The sequence below is a fragment of the Dendrobates tinctorius genome, unplaced genomic scaffold (assembly GCF_039654945.1).
Source record: "Dendrobates tinctorius isolate UK_male_01 unplaced genomic scaffold, ASM3965494v1 ptg000130l, whole genome shotgun sequence".
Taxonomy (NCBI): domain Eukaryota; kingdom Metazoa; phylum Chordata; class Amphibia; order Anura; family Dendrobatidae; genus Dendrobates; species Dendrobates tinctorius.
The window spans coordinates 2,381,927-2,405,209 of NW_027361798.1; the positions used below are offsets into that span (position 1 = coordinate 2,381,927).

The 23,283-nt window shown below is 49.0% G+C and overlaps 1 protein-coding gene across 1 annotated transcript; it reads right to left on the bottom strand.

Moving 5' to 3' along the window:
• Positions 1-4,527: 4,527 nt before the first annotated feature.
• Positions 4,528-8,141, bottom strand: LOC141047915 (fucolectin-like). The gene is made up of 4 exons (XM_073543236.1): positions 8,037-8,141; positions 6,969-7,042; positions 5,467-5,752; positions 4,528-4,815 (listed from the first exon to the last, which is right to left on the bottom strand). The coding sequence occupies exons 2-4, from the start codon at positions 7,039-7,041 to the stop codon at positions 4,641-4,643; spliced, it is 534 nt and encodes a 177-aa protein (XP_073399337.1). The 5' UTR covers position 7,042; positions 8,037-8,141; the 3' UTR covers positions 4,528-4,640.
• Positions 8,142-23,283: the final 15,142 nt, after the last annotated feature.

Sequence of the window (23,283 nt, forward strand, 5' to 3'; positions counted from 1 at the left end):
TATGTAGTTAACTTGGGCCCCATCATTTGCTCAACCTATCTTTCTATCTGTGTTAGTGTTTTCATCTTGCTTCACCGTCATTATATGTTGGGGGCTGCCTATTGCTTTGGGGTCTGCTCTGGGGCAGTTTAGTTTTTCCCCTGTCTTTAGGCTATGTAGTTCTCCGGCTGTGATCGAGGGGTCTAGGGCACCGTAGGAACCCCCCACGGCTATTGCTAGTTGTTGTGGATAGGTTCAGGGGTCTGCAATCTGATAGCTGGTATTTTGTTTTTTACTCCTTCGGTGACTCATCATAACACAACCCCTTGCGTACCGCCATGCTGCGATGCCGCCGCAGGCACTATAGTACCCAGCGCAATCAATTCTGCAGGGGATGATGTGTGGACCGCCCCCGCAACAAGAGCCGGTGACAGACTGCCCCTCCCCTGGGCCCCCACCCCTGGCTGATCAGTGCCCTGCTCCTCTGCTGAGCCGGAGGAGGTTGCACTATTCCTCCCTCCCATAATGGCACCGGATATCCCACTGCACGTAATCCCCGCCTAGCCGCGCGCCGCCGGGAAACTCCGGCCAGCGCCAGCGAGGCATCGCGCAGCCGAACAGGAGGGCGGGATCGCCGCACGGTCCGCCTGCCTCCCACATCCCCCACCGCCGCTGGCTGTTGTGACACCGCGGCAGCGGCCAGACCTGACCGCGGTGAAACCGCTCCAGGATCGGGCACCACTGGAGAAGCTGCAGCCCGCGGGGACGCCAGGTGAGCATCGATCCCCGCAAGGAAACTCTGTAGCCACGACTCTCCCTCCTGTAGGACACGCAAGCGCAGGGCCTCCAAAAGAGGGTCTGCCATAGTACCGACGGACAGTGCACGACCAGCACTTCCAGAATCAGCTGCCAGGAGGAAAGATGGAGGGTGGCCTCGGATCTGGTCCATTAAAAGCACAGGAAGGGGCTGTACTAACCCCTTCCTTATCCCTATTGGCCCTATAACATTAAGTACCCACCCCGGACCATGACGTGAGTGGGCCAGCTCTATTAACCCTAAGGGAAGGGGAGGGGAGGAAAGGCACCCCAGTCAGGGGCACTTTCCTTATACAGTACAGTGCCCACCATTGCGGTGATTCTGCCGCCATAGGATTGCATTGAAATGCTCACTTCACACGTGGCTATGCCCACCATCCGTAGAGTGAGCGCTTCATGTGCGGATGGTACCCAGGGTCTGGAGGAGAGGAGACTCCATGCCCTGGGGTATTCCTGTAAAAAATAGAATTAAAATAAAAAAAATCAGCATATACTTCCCCTACAGTGGCCACCGGAGTCATCCCGCCTCTCAGCCACGCTGCCGGCATCTTCTGTTTCCAGGGATGCATTGTGCAAATCCCCTGAGATGACAGACAGGCTGGCGAGATGCTGCATCGGAGGGCATTGCTGTAATGCATCCCTGGGAACGGAAGGTGCCGGGAGTGTGGTGAGATGCGCCAAGGCTCCGGGGGCCGACAGAGGGTAAGTGTCTCCATACTTTAATTATTTTTAACACTCTCTCTTTTACTATCGATGCTGCATAGGGAGCACCAATAGTAAAAAGTTGGTCACACTTGTGAAGCGCTATGCTTGTTTGTGACCAACCTGTCAGTCACTTTTCCAAGCGATGCTGCAAAGTGCTAGCATTCTGCAAGCTAAAAACGCTTGTGTTTTGCAGGAAACTGCATGCGAATTCTGCATGCGTTTTACCCACAGCAGAGAGTTGCGGAAATGCTGCAGCGTTTCTGCAAGGTGGGCACTTAGCCTAAGTTGTCCTTCAGCTTTGCAGCTGTCGCTGCGGGCGGCTCAGACGGCTTCTCTCCCTGTGTGCCAGCTGACCTACAGGTGACAGTCGTATCTGCAAACCGCTGCCATCTAGTGGCTACAACACCAATGACATCTTTCATGTTGGCAGGTATGCAGTTGTGGAGCGGGAACCTTCAGCCTCCTCCTCACTGCCGTGTGTGGCTTCAGGAACGTTCTCCAGTCAGTGACGGCAGTGCGCAGCTTGGTTTCATACATCATTAAGTAAAAAAAGTCAAGTTTAAGGTGCAGCAAATTGCACATTTTTCACTTGTCTACGACTCGCCTATGTTCTTTGCAGCTGAAACCATGAACAATTTGTGAAAACAAACCCAGCTGGGTTCTGTAGTTGTCTCTACCCAGTGCTGGCGCTGTGCAGCGATAGATAGTGCAGCTCTCATACTGGCCACGTGTCTGCCGCTGTGCACACTGGGCCGATTCTGCAGGATTGGCCTCAGCCGTGATGAGAGGCTTTAGGATTTGCTGAAGCCATTAATAAACGCACGCCTGTTATCGTCGCACGTCTCCTCAGTCTCCCAAATCTTAACACAAACTGGAGGAACATTTCTGGGGAATTAAACCCTAACCCCAGTACCCAGAGATGTGATGGTGTTCCCAGGGTCTAACTCCTCTTCATCCATTTTACCAGATTTGCCCAAAATATCTAAGATCCAAAATTCACAAAATGTTGGCAGAAATTTAAGTGTTCTCTCAGTTTTCTGTTGTAAACACTGATAATTTGGAGCCCAAGGGTTATTGACCCTCATCTACGTCTCAGCTCCTGATCAGACGCCCGGCGATCCTACTCCGAGGTGAAGATCTGAGACCGTGCACTGGAGCAGCTGCACTGCAGGAGTGAGGAGACAGAGGCGGATTGTTACCATCGCTGCCTTCTCCATTGCTCCACAAAGCGGTAAAGGAGCGTCATGTTGTGGGAGGAGGAGTCCCTGATGTGTATCCGGGCCGGAACCAAGGGGGCCGTCTCCAAGGTTCCTAGGGAGACTGTTTTCGGGGGACACAATTGGGGGATGGACCGCAGAGACTTCTAGGAAGGTTGGGGGAGGAGCTACTATAAAAGGGGCTGAGGATGCCAGCAGGAGTCAGTCCATGCAGCAGGAGAGAAGAGAGGAAGCTAGAGGGCACCAGAGAGCCAGAACCAGAGCAAGGAGAGCAGAGCAGCAACGGGAGAGACTGAAGGGACACTCACCGCAGACTGAAGGGAGACAGCACCGAGCCATCCAACGGAGAGACACCGCCCGGCTCCACCTCATGGGTGTGGCCTGTCCACTGCCACCCGCCGACACCCCGAGGGTGAGGCCCGATGGCTCCTGCCCGCGGCAGCCAACGCCCAACTCCATCCCGCATGTGCGGCCGCCGCCGCTCCACTCCAGCCCGCAGCTGCGACCTGTCTGCTGCCGCCTGCGGCCCCCGCAGCTCGGCTCTGGCCTGTGGAGGTGCGACACAGAATAACTCTTCAGGGGCCTGCTGTGCCCCCACTTCACCGGGGTGTAGGAACGCCAGAAGTCTCCGCCAAATCCTCGTCAGCTGGGCCCAGCGGCTGATACGCCGAAGCACCATCGACCATCGCTCTGCCAGATGTCAGAGAGGATAAGTGACACGTTGTAGTTCACATTCTGGACCCGTAGTCGGCCATACCACGGCCATATAGTGACCGGTCTTTGCCGAGTTAGTCGTGTTTGTGTTACCAGTGTATTCTTGTGTTGATCCCTGCTAGTATAGCTGTTAACTTGTTTGCTCGATAGATCTATCTATAGGGGCTATCTATGTTACATCTTAGAGTTCCTCCCGTCTCCTGCCTCGTCACTGCATCCCACGTACCTGCGATTACTACAATGTACACAGGAATAAGTGTTGACGGAGCTTCATCCTCTGCAATTACTGTATAGTGAGACAAGAGCTGATGGGTCACCGGAGACACAGGCCGCTCTGCCAGGATGCTGCATCTCCCTCCTCACCGGCTCCAGGTGAAGGACACTTTGTCATGCAGTTGTCTATGACCTTATTGGGGGGGGGGGGGCGCGCGGTGATGATGCACAATATTAGTATGAAAACAAACACTAGTTTATAAAAAAAATGCCACCGTCAGTCCAAATGGTGGTTACTAGCACCACTCATTTTTTATTATTAATACAAAAGACCCGTGTCACAGAAAAGGCACAATGTTACCCGAGTATCAGATGAAGGGCCTGCCTTGATATGACTGCAGGATCATAGTCAGAAGCTGAATAAAAATGACCCCTCAACATCTGTGATCTGACATTTTATTCCAGAGATATCCATATTGTTCTTATGCTAGTGAGCTGTTCAGGGCTATGGGTGGGGCATAGAGCTGCCTGTGACTCCACCTCCAGAGCCTATTGTAAATAAACAGGGGGGGGGGGCATGTAATGACTGACAGTCCGCTCTTCTCTACATGTCTCACTGGTAATGCCTGCCATCATTTACAATAACCTGAGGATCAGGGAGATCTATGTCACACCCATGAATCTTAACCGCTCATGTACATATTAAGACATGGATTTCTGAGGAATAAGGTATAGTTTTTTTTCAGCCTTCTATGACCTGCATATCCATATAGACGGCTCAGGAGGGACGATCCTACATGTTTGGAAGTGTCCCTGTCACGACCAAGGAAAGGGATCCAGGCATGAACTGGTTAAACTTGCAAGAAAATACTGAAGACTTAAATTCTCTTAAACAGACCGTTTTATTTTCACATTTTAAAAAATGCACAGGTCGTACAATGGAAGCTCCTCATGAAACATGGAAAAGTGGAAGGCAACGATGTGATGACACCACCTCTACCAGCAGACAGTGTTCTTAATCCTGTTAGTGACAGAGTCGGAATAAGCCTCAAGCTCACACAGCGACAGGTATTCCGAGCGTCCGGGGATCACCACGTTGATGTACCGACCCTCCATGCCATTACAGCAGAAGGTCAAGGTGGCAGAGGTAACACTGGTGACTGTGCCGCACCTGGAGGAGAAAACCAGCAAATGTGACCATCAGCAGATCATTCCTATACATCATGTGCAGATCAGCAACCACACTACCAGCAGGGAGGCCAGCCATCTGAGTGCAGCAGCTACACTACTGGCAGAGAGGCCCACCACTGGCAAGGAGGTCCACCACCTCTGAGTAGCAGCCACACTACCGGCAAGGAGGCCCAACACTGGCAAGGAGGCCCACCACCTGAGCACAGTGGCTATGCTACCGGCAGGGAGGCCCAGCTACCTGAGCGCAGCAGCCACACTACTGGCAGAGGCCCACCACCTGAGCACAGCAGCCACACTACCAGCAAGGAGGCCCACCACCTGAGCACAGCAGCCACACTACTGGCAAGGCGGCTCATCACCTGATTGCAGCAACCACCTACTCACATTTTCACAGGAGAATTATAATATTGTGCAAAGCCAAAGATAATTTTACCTGACAAACCAGCAGTCGGCAAGAACGTGTACACCTAGGAAGACACGATGTCCAGTGGCCCAGAAGTTCTGACCCAGCTGCTGGACCTTGTCCCAGGCAGCATTGAGTAATCAATTGCCAGCACCAGACTACAGATGAAGGACACTGGAAGGAGCACAAGGTTTCTAAAGAGAAAATTTATCTAGTTTATGAACTTACACTGGGTTCTTGTTGTCAGGGGAGTTCCCAATTCGGATCTCGGCCCCCATCAGACGCTCTGGACAACAGTCCATCCTGTTTGTCAGGATGATGGTAGAGATCTTGTAGCTCTGCTTCAGGTCCAGCATCCACCAGGGATCCTTCTCCAGGTTGGTGTGAGTGCAGGAATCACTATTGAAGTCGGTGTCTTTGTTCCCATCGATGGCGTTCTTGGCTATTCCACTCCTGGTGGAATACGGATAGTTTGACACCTGGGAGGCCACGCCGGTCTGAGCTAGATTCGTGGCTGAGGAGAGAACAAAAGTCACGTTTATGGAGGCGATGTAGGTGGAGACGGCACTGGTACCATCTGATCTTAGATCCATCAGGTGAAACAATGGGGAGGGTGACCCGAGAGACATGTACACAGCAAGCTTTAGAACTGCCCATACAGGTCCCCTAGTAATGGTAGGATTGCTCAGCCACTGGGTGTTATCAGCAGCTCAGGAGATGTACTGCAGAATGGGGCTCCATGTACAGGTACAAAGGAGTAATCTTCTGCAGGATGGTGCTGTGTTTAGAGAGGACATGTATTGCAAGAGAAAGCTGAGGAGCAATGTCTTGCAGAATGGAGTTGAGGAGCAAATTTGTGACCGCATCCATGCAGCAGCACACTTCATGGTACCTGCAGGAGGAGAAGCAGCTGAGGGCCAGAGACATTGTACATGGATGGCTGTGACATTAGCTCATACATTAGTAGTCTGGGTGCTGACTGCTGCCATCAATCTGTTTTCTTGTGTCCCTAGCAGCAGCAATGCACCGGATCTTCTTTTAGGGATGGGTATGGAGATTGATTCAGTGAATATTTACAAGAGGGGCGCACCATCATCACAACGTGAGGCTCAAGCCCGAGGATGGACCGTGCCACTGCCCCAAACTGGACCCCAGTGTAACATGCAGCGAGCCCCTGCTGGTAACATCACACCAGACAGAAAAGATAAGTGCTAGTGTGAAGGCAGCCCTGTCATGGAAGGAATGGAGACTGCAGATCTGTGAGAAAGGAGACAAGTCATCCTGCCCAGCCATCACCTGCTGAATGGCAGCCATTATAGAGCAGGAAGCCAGGACGGTGCACTGCACAGTGGTTACAGAGGAGATACAGGTCACATCCACATCATCCCTGCAGAACCTCAGCAACCACATTACCCCACCTATCACAGCGTCAGACCCAGCTGCTTCCCTCCACTGTCAGTCTGAGGTGTTCATTGTAGGAGTCAGCAGAGTCAGTGAGCGGTCTGCAACACAAGCCAGCAACCAACTGGTGACTTCCTGCACTATCTACTGAAGGCGCCCTAATCCGATTGGTGGGGTGCACTGCACCCCCCCATAAACCCAGAACCCCCCCTCCCACAGAGCCAGGGAAAGCCCCCCCCCCCCATCGACCAACACCACCACCATAGACCCAGGAAACTGGGTCTGACGCCTCCACCTGTGCTGGAACCCACCCAGTGTACAGATCTCACCTCCAGGTGCAGGAGCGCATCCCAGAGCACAAACCACAGATCCCAGCAGAACCAGAGACAGCAGAGGGTTCATCCTGAGGAAAGAAGAACACAGACACCGGTCAGTAATGTCCATCTAAAAACATGCAAAACACAAGCCACCATCACGTTTCTCAACGCAAGCAATGACCAGCCAGGTCTTTCCCCAGGAAGGAACAACCACAGGAAGGGCAGTCTCCAATGAAGGAAACCACCTATGCCAAAACATGGTATCCATCCACAGACAGCTGTTTCGGGGTATTGCCCCTCATCAGTGTGGAGTAGGAAACTGGCCAGTAGGAGCAATGCCTAGTAGAAGACTGAAAAATGAGGATGAATGAACATCAACATCCAACACTGGAGACATCATCACATGTGTCTCAACGCAGTGATTCTAGAGCACTGCCCCCATCCCTTATGGGAAATATGTAAACATGCAAAACAGAAGCCGCGGAGACACCATCACATGTTTCTCAACGCTAGCAATGACTAGCCAGGTCTTTCCCCGGGAAGGAACAACCACGGGAAGGGCAGTCTCCAATGAAGGAAACCACCTATGCCAAAACATGGTATCCACAGACAGCTGTTTTGGGGTAGAGGGGTATAAACTGGACTAGGCCACTTTAACACCAGGTATATTCTGGGCAGGGGGTTAATCTAGCCCATTACACCGGTTCAGGTACTGTTCTGGTAACAAAACTTTTGTAATTGTTCATCCGAACATCCAGGGGTCCACCAACTCCAGTGATGAGGGGTATAAGCCTTTATTAGGCCTCTGTCAGCACCGTTCACACCCAGTCCAGGCTCCGGACATGGCCACCATCATGCTCTTTCCTCCAGTCTACGTAGGCCAAGCTGGGAGTTATAATGGAGGTGGAGATACAGAACCAGGCCGGTGTGACCGGGCACTGAATTGTTCAGCCTCCACAATGCACCGAGCGCCCGGACCTGATGTGATCATCCTGTGCAGAGAGGGGCCCATTAATCACCTGGTGGAGTCACTCTTCAGTCAGGCATGGCTGATAACAGGGGACAATAGCTTGTATTTACCTGTATTTGAAGGTCTTGTGTGCTCTCCTTGTAGTCAGTGACTATTCCCTGGAACATCTGGGACTGGAGACCTCAGTGCTGGGTATATATACCCTATTAGTCTACAGCCACGCCCAGAGCTCGGCCTCATCATACCCATAGCTCCACCCATCCTATACATAGCCCCACCCTCATATCCCTAGCTCCACCCAGTGATCGCTCCTCCCCCTCAGATCACAGACTAATGACCTCTCTAGTCTCCACCATTGCTGATCAGTCTGGTGCAGCCGGTGTTTGCCTGAATTTGCCATTCGTTTTTTCAGGTCTGGCTTAGGCTGGTTTCACATTAGCGCTTTTGTGCGCAGCGCATCGTGCGCACCCGTGCGCATGCGCACTGTGCACCTATGTTTAACATGACGTGCGCATGGTCTTGCGCACACTTGCGTTTTCGTGCGCATGCGTTTTTTTGTCTTTCGCACCAGGCGCGCCAGACGCAACATGTTGCATTTTTTGGTGCGCCCTGTCTCGGCAAAAAAACGCATGCGCACGCATGCGCACGGAATGCGCAAAAAAAACACATTGAAGTCTATGGGAACACATGCGTGCGCATGGTCTTGCGCATGCTTGCGTTTTTTTGCGCATGCGTTTTTGAGTTAAACAAGTTTAGAATGTTCTCTAGACAATGGAAAAAATGTCACACCTAAAAACGCATGTGCATAAAAAACGCAAACGCATGCAAAAACGCATGTAAAACGCAAGCAACGCTGCGTTTTTTTGACGCATCAGCGTGCGCATGACGTTAAAAAAACGTGCGTTTGTTTTGCGTTTTTTATGCGTTGTGCTGCGCAAAAAAACGCTAATGTGAAACTAGCCTTAGAGCGCTGTGACAAATTTAGGCCACACCGCAATCCTCACCCATTTACCATTTCTTTCTTCCCCGGCAGGAGGAGTTGTCAGAGGGACATTCAGCAGAGGCCTGAGACTGCAGGGCGAAGACCCAAAACCAGGACTGTGCGCTGTTCCCAGGACTAGAGAGGAGCGGATGGATTCTCAGGTGTCTGGTGCAGCGTGCAGGGTGGTGGCACATGGTGACAGCTGGAAGGGAGGCCGTGAATCTCTAACCTACCGGTGTCCCCTTCTGATCCTCCAGGGCCGGAGCGACATCCTCTGTGCATCCGGCTCATCTCTAGTTGGGACCTGGGGATTATTTTTTTGTTCCTTCATTCACAATCGGAGCCGCCAGAACTTTCTCATCTTTCTGTAGCATCACTACACGACGTCCGGCGTCTGGTGTCTGTAAGGCCGTGTTCACACGGTGCAGAAATACTGTGGTTTTCTGTTTTCTACAGGATCCGGCCCATACTACACAAGAACAATCTTCTCCCCCTTATTTGTTGAGTTTTTGGTGCAGATGTGAAGCCACGTTATTAATGTGAGTTTTATAGGACAGAAAAGCTTTGATTCTGCTCTTAATAAAGTATCTGCAGTTTTTTACCTGCATTTTTTCTGGCTCCGAGGAGGAGAAAAAAGGCACCAAAACCGCACAGATCAGCCGTGTGTTCAGACCACAGGGGGTGCAATTCAGTGACGTCTTTAGGCCACAGGGGGCGCCGTTCTCGTGACATCACATCCACTTTGCTTGGACAGTTAAACAGCAGAACTTCTGGGCAAAAAAAGGAAGATTTACCCTACATGTGAACAAGGTCTACATTTTGAAGCAAAGTGGACATGATTCCATGAAATCTCCGCTCTCTGAGGACGCTGCTGAGCTCTGAGGTTTTGATGTAGGCTTCTTCTGAAAAGAAAAAAGAACAGCACTGCATCTTTTAAAGGCAGAATCAAAGCTTTTCTGTGCCATCAAAAAAGTGTTAAAAAGGCGGCTTCATCATATCTGCCCCCAAAATCGCATCAAATAAAGGGAAAAAGCATCAAAGAAACACAGCAAACACGCAATAATCAGAGAAGATTGTTATTGTGCCGTCTGTAGAAAAAACGCAGCACTCATGCTATGTGTGAACACGGCCCCAGCATTACAGATTTATTACATTTTTTTATAGGTTTAATAGAGTAAACTATCAGCTGTAACATTTTCTGATTCCCGTAAATAATCTGATCGCTGTGTTGTGCGGGTCGTTAAGATTACAGTGATACTAAATATGTCCTTGTTATTTGCTGACTTGTGATGATTATTATTTTTTTTTACAAATGCAAAAAAATTACACTTTTTTTTCGTTATCAAGTGTTTTTCATTAGTTTATTAGTAATTTGATAGGATTAAAAAAAATTGCTTTGATTCCCCCTTTAGAGTACAAATACATAGAAATCCACTGCTGTATACAATGTACCAGTACAATCTGCATGTGGAGTCAGAGCCTGCAATACAGATCAAGTACACAGCATTCCCCCAGCACATCATCAAGGCTTGTGGCTGAGCAGCTTTAGCTCCTGCCTGTAATGTTGAAGGTTGTGGGCTTGAATCCTGGAGAGTCTTGCAAGTAAAGAAAAAAACCCTTTTTAGTATTGCTATTTATTATTTCTATTTTTCTTATAGGAGCAAAAAAAAATCTGACTTTTTCTTTATCTCAGTATACAATGACCATAGAAATACATTGTTTCATACAATATGTATCTGTGGACATGCATAAGCTACTTCTGGGTTCACTGCCTGCAATACACATCAACATTCTCTATTGTTTAACACAATGGGTGGTGGCTCATAGAGAGAGCTGCAGCCTGTGAACATATAGATGTGAGTTTGACTCCTGGTCTCAGGAGGTTGAAAAGGGGAACTATGCATTTTAAGTTATACATTGAGCAGAGATGCGACCCTGACATCCGATGAGGAGATGCAGAGCAATTAAAACTTCAGAGAGGGATGAGCATTAGAAGCCAGTACAAAAGCCCTGACGTGGTGGGAATGAACCTGAAAGTCAGGACAATCCCGCTGGGTCCGGGATGATTTGGATATATGGACAGACACATAGAGCAAGTGGAAAAAAAAAACCAAGATCCAGGCATTGTACTCACAGGGAATAAGATCAACATTGATATGTCAAAAAAGACTTACAGAGGTCACCAGTAGTGATGAGCATAAGTGCTCTTTTTGTGGGATGGCACCAAGTATCGCAAGTGCTCATGCAGCCACGGGGACTTGAAAATGTCCTTCGAGCACCCACGGTACTCTGTGCATACCTGAGCACCCTAGGCAAACATGAGTAACAAGCACTTGTGCCTATCATTGGTCGCCAGTAGTGTTGAGCAATACCATCCGATATCATGAAATATCGGATCGGACCGATGCCCAAAAAGTGTTCGGGTATCGCCGATTCCGATACCGGAAACCTATGCAAGTCAATGGAACAGAAATATTGGAATTAAAATAAACCCTTTCTTTCCTTGTAGGTTAGTTCTACATGAAGAAAAACAACTAATAATAATGTAGAATGTATTGGGGGAGGTGGAGGAGACATTAAAGCCATAGAGGTTTAGCCCAATCAAATGGAATCGCAGGAATATTTTTTTTTTTTTTTTAAAGACGTTCGGAGTTACAAAGATATTGACTATGTTAACCTTTTTTATATTTTGTCAGATATGTATGTTTCACTACTTCTATGCTCTTCACCTTCTTTTTTACTTCTCCCACACTTTCTCCTTCATCATCCTCAGCAGCAGCATCTTTTTCATCAACTTCTTATTCATCTTCTTCTTCTTCACCTTCTTCCTATTATTCTTTTTTTTTACATTCTTCATATTCTTCTTATACAACTATTATTCTTCTTCATATTCTACTTCTTCATCTTCTTCCTATTCTTCTTCTTCATCATATTCTTATTTGTGACAGGCATTCCTGTAGTTGTTATCTATAAAAGTTTGAAGATTACACCTTCCGTTCTGCCTGTCACAAAAGATTTACAACAGGATTTGTCCGCGTTCAGTTTGGCCTGTAGCAGCAGGCATTATCCAGTGGCACCACGAAGAGGAACGGACTCACCCCCATACACTGCTTAGTCTTCTTCTGCTTATAATTTAGATAATATCTTTTGCTCTTATTTTTAGTCTTATGCTTAATGTTCTTCTGATTTTTGTTCTGCTTTATGTTCTTCTGCAGCTTCTTGGTCTTCTGTCTCTTGTTTTTCTGTATCTTGGTGGTTGTCTTCATGTTCTTTGTCCTCTTGGTCATCTTCTTCAGGGTCATCTTTTTGGTCTTCTTCGGGGTGGTCTTCCGGGTCGTCGTCTTCAGGGTCATCGTTTTCGTGGTCGTTGTCTTCTTCGTCGTTGTCTTCTTCGGGGTGGTCTTCAGGGTCGTCGTCTTCTTCGGGGTGGTCTTCAGGGTCGTCGTCAGGTAGATCCAGAGTGATAACCAAAAACCATTTCCAAAAGCTTGAACTTGGAAATGTAGCAAAAGGTACAAGAAGGCTGAGGAACTGCCAAGAACCAGCTGACAGTACTGGAACCCGGATGGGTAGCAGAAGGAACAAGAGCCAATGGCACTACCAAGGACCAGCTGATGGTACTGGAACCCGGTAACTAAGCAGGAGGTACCTGTACTAGAATGCATCACCAAGGACCACAGATGTTGCTAGAACTCAGACACCAAGAAGGAGGCACCTAAGCCACTGCCAAGAACCAGCTGACGGTGCTGGAAACCAGATGGGTAGCAGAAGGAACAAGAGCCAATGGCACTACCGAGGACCAGCTGAGGGTGCTGGAACATGGTTACTAAGCAGGAGGTACCTGTGCTAGAAAGCTGTTAGGCGTCAGGTTCCTGCAGCTGCACAGCAGGAATCCAGAGCCTTGCATCCTGCGTTCTCCCATTCATCGCCGACCGCTCAGGAGCCTGCACAGCAATCTCGGTGTCGCAGGCGCTCTGCTCAGACCAGCTCTGTAGGACTGGTTGTTGCTGCCACCTCGGGGTCAGCAATAGCAGCGCAGACTGCCCTGCAGCAAGCCACTCCAGTGGCTAAGTCCTCTCGTCACGCTACTGGGCATGCTCACGAGATGATCTCCCATTGGAGATTGGGAGTCACGTGCTCAGGTCCTTCTCCTGATCTGATTGGTCCATCCCAGAGATCTGGAAGGTCCCGCACCGCTATAAATGGTCCGCATAGCCAAGCGGCCATGCGCAAGTATAGGCTTTACTTGCTTGATGTGTGAATGGTGATGGATGTATGATTCTGGTGACTGACTCATTAAGATTCCCCTCCCTTTGATATTACGCATGTGGATAGGGAACTTGAGCAGCAGTCAGCGCCGGTCAGTGGCAAGCCATAGGTCACTGTGCACACTGCACCTCTACAAAGTGCTAGCGTCCGGCAGTGCGCCCCCTCTTGGGCATTGTCATACAGTGGCTGATTCAGTCGCCGAGCTGCAGTCAGCCGCACTTGGGTCATCCTCAGTTGCGACGCCGCACGCACGGTAGGTCTAGACGGACTCCGACCCTGTGTCTTGGGCCCGAGTCCTGTGACCATATACCGTGCGTGCACACCGCTGAGACCTGTGAGGTAAACAGGCTCGGCATTTATGTTTATGCTGTTAGGCGCCTCTGTGAACATAACAGAGTACGCCCAGTGTACACCGGGTGACGTTCAACCCGTGTGCGATATACCGCCATATTGTGCGTCTGCCATTATATAGCAGCAGTTTAACACCTACTGCACGGTGGACCCCGGGCGGCGAACGCACTTTCTAATTTATATTTAGTGCGTTCCGCCGTCCCTAACATTATACTAGCGCCAGGGTCTGGCTAGTAATGGCGAACCTGCAGCAGCTACAGCGGTACATTCGGCAGCTGGAGAGCAGGTTGGTGGCTAATGAGAGCTCCACCTCAGCTGCGAATGCTACAGTGGCCGCTGCTCAGGCAGTCGCAGAGGCTGTCTCACACATGCCCCCACACAGGCCTATGCCGACAATAACCCGCCTTCCGTTGCCAAATAAGTTTTCCGGTGACAGCACCGCCTGCAGGGGTTTCGTGAGCCAGTGCTCTATCCAGCTGGAGTTACTGGCCATGCGACTTCCCACAGAGCGGGCAAAGGTGGGGTTTATTGTTTCCTATCAGGCAGGGCGTTAGAGTGGGCTACGCCATTGTGGAAGCGTGATGACCCCGTGGTTCAAGGCGCTGCTCAGTTCTTCACGGCCCTGAAGCAGGTCTTTTTGGGACCACGGATCACGCACGACACCTCTCTCCAATTACTAGCCCTAACACAGGGGTCTCTCTCGGTCAGCCATTATGCCGTCCGATTCCGGACATTGGCTTCCGAACTAGAGTGGCCTGACAAAGCACTCGTCCCTGTGTTTTGGAGAGGGTTAGCGGGGCATGTCAAAGATGCTCTAGCAACCAGAGAAGTCCCCACAAGTTTGGAGGCGTTGATTGCCATCATATATGTGGAGTGCAGCTCTGCAGGTGGAGGTATTTCATTCCATCATCCATGTATGCTGTCTGACAAGTGTGAACTGCATCATATAGTGCCAGATATTTTTATGGTATTTCATTCCATCATCCATGTGTGCTGTCTGACAAGTGTGAACTGCATCATATAGTGCCAGATATTTTTATGGTATTTCATTCCATCATCCATGTATGCTGTCTGACAAGTGTGAACTGCATCATATAGTGCCAGATATTTTTATGGTATTTCATTCCATCATCCATGTATGCTGTCTGACAAGTGTGAACTGCATCATATAGTGCCAGATATTTTTATGGTATTTCATTCCATCATCCATGTGTGCTGTCTGACAAGTGTGAACTGCATCATATAGTGCCAGATATTTTTATGGTATTTCATTCCATCATCCATGTGTGCTGTCTGACAAGTGTGAACTGCATCATATAGTGCCAGATATTTTTATGGTATTTCATTCCATCATCCATGTATGCTGTCTGACAAGTGTGAACTGCATCATATAGTGCCAGATATTTTTATGGTATTTCATTCCATCATCCATGTGTGCTGTCTGACAAGTGTGAACTGCATCATATAGTGCCAGATATTTTTATGGTATTTCATTCCATCATCCATGTGTGCTGTCTGACAAGTGTGAACTGCATCATATAGTGCCAGATATTTTTATGGTATTTCATTCCATCATCCATGTATGCTGTCTGACAAGTGTGAACTGCATCATATAGTGCCAGATATTTTTATGGTATTTCATTCCATCATCCATGTATGCTGTCTGACAAGTGTGAACTGCATCATATAGTGCCAGATATTTTTATGGTATTTCATTCCATCATCCATGTGTGCTGTCTGACAAGTGTGAACTGCATCATATAGTGCCAGATATTTTTATGGTATTTCATTCCATCATCCATGTATGCTGTCTGACAAGTGTGAACTGCATCATATAGTGCCAGATATTTTTATGGTATTTCATTCCATCATCCATGTATGCTGTCTGACAAGTGTGAACTGCATCATATAGTGCCAGATATTTTTATGGTATTTCATTCCATCATCCATGTGTGCTGTCTGACAAGTGTGAACTGCATCATATAGTGCCAGATATTTTTATGGTATTTCATTCCATCATCCATGTGTGCTGTCTGACAAGTGTGAACTGCATCATATAGTGCCAGATATTTTTATGGTATTTCATTCCATCATCCATGTATGCTGTCTGACAAGTGTGAACTGCATCATATAGTGCCAGATATTTTTATGGTATTTCATTCCATCATCCATGTGTGCTGTCTGACAAGTGTGAACTGCATCATATAGTGCCAGATATTTTTATGGTATTTCATTCCATCATCCATGTGTGCTGTCTGACAAGTGTGAACTGCATCATATAGTGCCAGATATTTTTATGGTATTTCATTCCATCATCCATGTATGCTGTCTGACAAGTGTGAACTGCATCATATAGTGCCAGATATTTTTATGGTATTTCATTCCATCATCCATGTATGCTGTCTGACAAGTGTGAACTGCATCATATAGTGCCAGATATTTTTATGGTATTTCATTCCATCATCCATGTGTGCTGTCTGACAAGTGTGAACTGCATCATATAGTGCCAGATATTTTTATGGTATTTCATTCCATCATCCATGTGTGCTGTCTGACAAGTGTGAACTGCATCATATAGTGCCAGATATTTTTATGGTATTTCATTCCATCATCCATGTATGCTGTCTGACAAGTGTGAACTGCATCATATAGTGCCAGATATTTTTATGGTATTTCATTCCATCATCCATGTATGCTGTCTGACAAGTGTGAACTGCATCATATAGTGCCAGATATTTTTATGGTATTTCATTCCATCACTCCTGTGGTGGGTCTTTATTTTTTTTTTTTTAACTATTTGGTTTCTGCTTTGAAGTGTAGAAAGGTTTTTTTCTCCCTTTCTCAGTTTGATGGCCTTGTCCAGCGTTAGTTATTTACCCTGCATAGTAACGCCTGCTCTGGCCTTGTGCTAATTGGTTAATTACTGATTGTGGCCTTTTGGTGGCTGAAGCTAGCAGACGTTTCATTTCATATATATTTAGCTCTGGTTGGGATAGCACGCGTGCGGGCTCACGCGTGCAACAGATATTAAGTGCAACGGGATCAAGTGTTTTGCAGTTAGACAATGCAGTTGGGCAGGAGACAGGTAAGGTGCATAAGTTTATCATGCACGCATGCTTCTTGGTCAGTCGTGCTACATTTGCATTGATCATATCAACCTGCTGCTTTTTTGTCTTCACCTCTGCTTTCTAACAACTCGCCTGCCCTTTTACACATTCTGTGCACTCTCTGCATATCCACCCCTCCCTTTTCCCCTCTCCCATGTATAACTCTGAGGCTCTATTGACATTTCTTACCCACACCAAACCATCCAAAACCACCATGCAGCACTCAAAACGTTCATACAAATCATCCCACCACCTGCTTTTTCTGTTTTTTCTCCTTTTAATAGTTGCAGGTGACATCTCCCCCAACCCTGGGCCTCCCTCCACCAGCATACGTTACTCTCCTCCATCTGCATATAGAAACCCTGCTAATCTTATTAACATTCAGTGCATGCCTTCTCCTCGCACTTTCCAATGTGCTCTCTGGAATGCACGGTCTGTGTGTAACAAACTGACTTACATTCACGATCTTTTTCTCTCTAATTCCCTTAACCTTCTGGCTATTACAGAAACCTGGATCCAGCATTCAGACACCACCGCTGCTGCCGCTCTCTCGTTTGGTGGGCTAAAATTTTCACATACCCCCAGACCTGAGAACAGACAGGGTGGAGGTGTTGGTTTGCTCCTTTCATCACAATGTGCTTTCCAGGTCATCCCCCCGGTTCCCTCACTTACATTTCCTTCCTTTGAAGTCCACGCCGTCAGACTCTTTAAGCCCTTCTCCTTACGAGTGGCGGTCGTTTATCGCCCTCCAGGCTCCTCCCGCCAGTTTCTAGACCAATTCACCACCTGGCTTACTCACTTTCTATCCTGTGACATCCCCACCCTCATCATGGGAGACTTTAACATCCCCATCAATGATCCGCTCTCCCAGTCTGCCTCTCATCTTCTTTCTCTAACTTCTTCATTCGGCCTCTCACAGTTTACTAATTCTCCTACACATGAGGACGGGAATACTCTGGACCTGGTTTTCTCCCGTCCCGGCTCGCTGCACGACTTTACTAATTCACCCCTCCTGCTCTCGGACCACAACCTTCTTTCCTTCTCTGTCAAAAATTGTCTCCTCACCCGGAACACCCCCACTTACCACACTTATCGGAATACACGTACCATTAATACCCAACAGCTTGGGGACAATCTCCACACATCTTTAGCCCCCATCTCCACCCTCTCCTGTCCAGACATAGCATTGTCACACTTCAATAATACACTGAAGAATGCCCTAGATGAAGCAGCACCTTCTATACGCAGAAAGACCCGACACAGACAACGGCAGCCCTGGCACACAACGCAAACACGCTTTCTTCAGCGCTGCTCGAGGTGTGCAGAGCGGCAGTGGAGAAAATCTCTCTTAGCAGAAGACTTCATCCACTATAAGTTCATGCTCAAAACCTATAACTCTGCCCTTCATCTGGCCAAACAATCCTACTTCACCACCCTCATCACCTCACTATCCAACAACCCAAGACGACTTTTTGAAACCTTAAACTCCCTCCTGAAACCTAAAGTACAGGCCCCCATCACCAACCTCAGCGGTGAGGATCTGGCCACTTATTTCCTAGAAAAAATCAACCACATCCATCAGGATATCTCAGCCCTATCTCCTCAGTGCCTGGATCCCCTTCCCTGCCGCACCTCAAGCTCATTAGACATCTTTGAGCCTGTTTCAGAAGAAGAAGTTTCCAAGCTCCTCGCTTCTGCTCGGCCTACAACCTGCAGCAGTGACCCTATTCCTTCACAGCTCCTGCAGTCTCTCTCACCAGTGGTCACCACTCACCTGACTAAAATATTTAACCTCTCTCTTTCTTCAGGTATATTTCCCTCCTCATTTAAACATGCCATCATAACCCCTTTACTTAAAAAGCCATCCCTGGACCAGAACTGCACTGCTAACTACAGACCTGTCTCTAACCTTCCCTTCATCTCTAAACTCCTGGAACGCCTGGTCCACTCCCGTCTAATCCGCTATCTCTCGGATAACTCTCTTCTCGACCCCTTACAATCTGGTTTCCGCTCTTTACACTCCACTGAAACTGCCCTCACTAAAGTCTCTAATGATTTAATAACAGCTAAATCGAAAGGTCATTGCTCCCTGCTGATTCTCCTGGATCTCTCTGCCGCATTTGACACTGTGGATCACCAGCTCCTCCTCACTATGCTCCGCTCTATAGGCCTCAAGGACACGGCCCTCTCCTGGTTCTCCTCCTACCTCTCTGACCGCTCCTTCACTGTATCTTTTTCTGGCTCCTCTTCCTCTTCTCGTCCCCTTACTATCGGGGTCCCGCAGGGCTCAGTCCTAGGCCCCCTCCTCTTCTCTTTATACACTGCCCCTATTGGACAAACAATCAGCAGATTTGGGTTCCAGTATCATCTCTATGCTGATGACACCCAATTATACACTTCTTCCCCTGACATCACCCCTACCCTAATTCAAAATACCAAGGATTGTCTGTCTGCTGTCTCTAGCATCATGTCCTCCCTCTATCTGAAACTAAATCTCTCTAAAACTGAACTTCTTGTGTTTCTCCCCTCTACTAACCTCACTCTACCTAACATCGAAATAACCCTGGAGGGTTCAACCATAACTCCCAAGCAGCATGCCCGCTGTCTTGGGGTCATATTCGACACTGAACTTTCCTTTACTCCGTACATCCGATCACTCAGTCGCTCTTGTCACCTGCATCTTAAAAACATCTCCAGAATCCGACCTTTTCTCACCTTTGAAACTGCTAAGACTCTTACTGTCGCTCTTATTCATTCTCGCCTGGACTACTGCAACTCTCTTCTGATCGGTCTCCCTCTTACCAAACTTTCTCCTCTCCAATCCATCTTGAATGCGGCAGCCAGGGTCATATTTCTGTCCAGCCGCTTCACCGATGCCTCCATCTTGTGCCAGTCATTACACTGGCTACCTATTCGCTACAGGGTCCAGTATAAACTCATCTCTCTCACCCACAAAGCTCTCCACTGTTCTGCACCGCCTTATATCTCCTCTCTCATCTCTGTCTATCGCCCTACACGTGCCCTCCGTTCTACAAATGACCTAAGACTAACATCCCCCGTAATCCGAACCTCGCACCTCCGCCTCCAAGACTTCTCTCGTGCTGCTCCAGCTCTCTGGAATGCACTTCCCCAGGCGATCAGACTGATACCTAGCCCTGACCTATTCAAGCGCGCTTTGAAAACCCATCTCTTCAAACAAGCCTATCACATCAACTACTCAGCAAGCTAACTTTGCCCTGTTCCCTCCTTCCAAATATTATTCTGAATCTGCACCCTACTATTCATCTGTCTCCACACCCTTCATGCACAGGATAACTGCACTTGATACTTGTCTATTGCACTTAAACACACGGGCTGATGACCGGATCATGCAGCTTTATATGAAAATCCCTATTATAATTGCCAGACCTGAATTAACAAGCATTTTTCACCTACTGTGTCCCCCCATTTCCTTGTAGATTGTAAGCTTGCGAGCAGGGACCTCACTCCTAATGTCACTGTTTGAATTGTCTTAACTTGTATTGAATTTATTGTCTGTACATGTCCCCGCTTAATTGTAAAGTGCTGCGGAATATGTTGGCGCTATATAAATAAAAATTATTATTATTATTATTATTATTATTATCTCCACCCGCATTGATCTCCGGTTTACGCAGCGTGGGCTGAAACGTGCACAATCCAGACAAAGGGTTAATTTGGCTCCCACCTTCTCCGAGCCACTAGAATTTCCCGCTCAGGAGCTTACACCTTCTGAACCTATGGAGGTGTCTCACACCGGCTCCATGCCACGTCCGGTGCGAAGCTCCGCACGCTGTTACCAGTGGCGGCAGTTTGGTCACTCGGCTAGAACATGTCCTCTGCTGTCGAAAAAACATTCACGCCGTGTGGTCGTAGGTGGTGGTCTAACTAATATGAAAACCTTTTCCCCAAAACCAGTATTCCAAGGAACATTAGATAGCGGTGCTTCCACCAGGGAGGTAGAGGTCACGGTGGACTCCGGGGCAGAAGGAAACTTCATGTCCTCATCCTTTGGCCAAAAGCACGCTATTCCGTTGGTACTACTGCCTCGTCCCTTGACCATCAGGGTGGTTGACGGTGCGCCTTTACCATCCCAAGTTACACACCAGACAGCACCTCTTGGTTTCTCAATTTCACCCTCTCATCACGAGACGTTGTCCCTGTTCATTTTGCCAGATGGCATCGACCAGGTGCTTCTCGGACTTCCGTGGCTCCATTACCATTCCCCTCATATAGATTGGTCTTCGGGGAGTATACTGGGTTGGAGCAAGGACTGTGAGGGAAGGTGCATGAGGGGCAGTGTTCAAGTAGCATCCACGGAGGTGCCCGCGGATCTTTCCGCGCTCCCTGGACACTACCGGCAGTACGCGGATGTCTTCTCCAAAAAATCAGCGGAGACGCTTCCGCCACACCGTCCTTACAATTGCCCGATAGACCTATTGCCAGGTGCGGAGCCTCCTAGAGGCCGGGTGTACCCTCTATCTCTCCCGGAGACAGAGGCCATGTCACAATATATCCAGGAGAACCTGGCAAGAGGGTTTATCAGAAAATCAGTGTTGCCAGCTGGTGCAGGGTTCTTCCTCGTGCAGAAGAAGTGTTAGGCGTCGGATTTCAATGAGCAATGGTAGCGCAACCTGCTTTGCAGGGAACCGCTCCAGAGGCTAAGTCCTCTCGCCGTGCTACTGGGCATGCCCGCAAGACAACCTCTCAGTGGAGAGCAGGGGTCACATGCTCAGGTCCTGCTTCGGATCTTATTGGTCCTTCTCAGAAGACTGGAAGGTCCCGGAAGCGCATGGCTTTAAAAAGTCCGCATGGCGGCTCGGCCATGCGCTAATGTAGACCTTATTTGCTAAGTGTGTATGGTGACGGATGCATGTGTCTGGTGACTGACTCATTGGAAACCCCTACCCTCTGATATTACTAATGTGGACAGAGTGTATGTTTTAGTCAGTGCCAGGTAGTGGCAAGCTATGCGCCACTGTGCTTACCGCACCTTACATTAGCGTCCAACGGTGTCCGGTTCCCCGGAACTATTGTTAAGCGGCTGTACCTTCCGCCGCGCTGCACTCTGCAGCACATCTTGGCGTTCGCGGCTGCGACGCCATACGCCGGCTAGCCCTGTGAAGTAACAAGCCCGGCGTCTACGTCTTATTTTACTCTAGGGCGTCTCTGTGCCTAAAACAGAGTCTGTCCTAGCACCTCAGGTGACGTCAACCCGAGCGCAGTACTCCTAGCGAGTCTGACATTACCCAGCAGCGGTCTTTACATCTACCGCACGGTGGACCCCGGGCGGCGAACGCACTTCCTATTTATATTTGGTGCGTTCCGCCGTCCCTAACAAGAAGAGTGGGGAGTTGCACCCCTGCATTGACTACTGAGGTCTCAACGCCATTACCGTAAAAAACAAATACCCTCTTCCTTTGATCTCTGAGTTGTTAGACAGGTTGCGAGGGGCCCGGATCTTTACGAAATTAGATCTACGGGGGGCATACAACCTGATCCGCATACGCGAAGGAGACGAGTGGAAGACAGCCTTTGATACCAGGGATGGCTACTATGAGTATCTGGTCATGCCCTTCGGCCTCTGTAATGCGCCTGCTGTCTTCCAGGAATTCGCAAATTACGTCTTTCGCGATATGCTTCTACCTCGGTGGTTGTCTATCTGGATGACATTCTCTTCTTTTCTCCAGGTGTGGCCTCTCACCGGAGAGACATCTGCAAGGTCTTCGACCATTTGCGGGAGAATTCTCTCTTCGCCAAGCTGGAGAAGTGCCAGTTTGAGCAGGAGTCCTTGCCGTTCCTGGGCTATATCATCTCGGCCCAGGGGTTGGCTATGGATACTGCCAAATTGCAAGCGGTAATGGACTGGCAGGAGCCCCATTCTCTAAAATCGGTGCAGCGCTTTTTGGGGTTCGTTAACTATTACCGCCAGTTTTTTCCCCACTTCTCCACCCTGGTAGCTCCTTTGGTCGCTCTCACCAAGAAAGGAGCTAATCCAGAGGTTTGGTCAGAGCAGGTCTCCACGGCCTTTTCATCTCTGAAAACGCATTTTGCTGGCGCTCCCATCCTCCACCGTCCCGATGTGGATAAACCCTTTATCCTAGAGGTAGATGCCTCGTCCGTTGGTGTAGGAGCAGTCCTTTCCCAAAAGGATGCTCAAGGTCGGAAGCATCCCTGCTTCTTCTTCTCAAAGACATTCTCACCGGCGGAGAGAAACTACTCCATCGGGGACAGGGAGTTTCTGGCCATGAAATTGGCCTTTTCTGAGTAGAGACATCTCCTGGAGGGAGCCCGGTTTCCCTTCCAGGTGTACACTGACCATAAAAACCTGGTCTATTTGCAAACGGCCCAGCGCTTGAACTCTCGTCAAGCTAGGTGGTCGATCTTCTTCTCCCGCTTCCGTTTCACCTTGCACTACCTGTCTGGAGAAAAGAACGTCCGTGCGGATGCTCTTTCTCGCTCGGTGGTCTCAGCAGAGGAAGAGGAGGCTGAGCCTCGGCTAATTGTCCTCACGGAGAGCCTGAGGACCGTTGCTCCGGTCGCTCTTGAGGCAGTTCCGCCGGGCAAGACCTTTGTCCCTCCTCGCCTGCGGCCGGAGGTCCTCGCGTGGGCACACGCGTCCAGGGTGGG

Excerpts from the sequence above, each read along its gene's own strand:
- LOC141047915 (XM_073543236.1), bottom strand. The coding sequence starts at position 7,041 with ATGAACCCTCTGCTGTCTCTGGTTCTGCTGGGATCTGTGGTTTGTGCT. Across the intron at positions 5,753-6,968 it reads ATGCGCTCCTGCACCTGGAG|CCACGAATCTAGCTCAGACC; the intron begins GTGAGATCTGTA and ends TTCTCTCCTCAG. Across the intron at positions 4,816-5,466 it reads CCTGACAACAAGAACCCAGT|GTGCGGCACAGTCACCAGTG; the intron begins GTAAGTTCATAA and ends TTTCTCCTCCAG.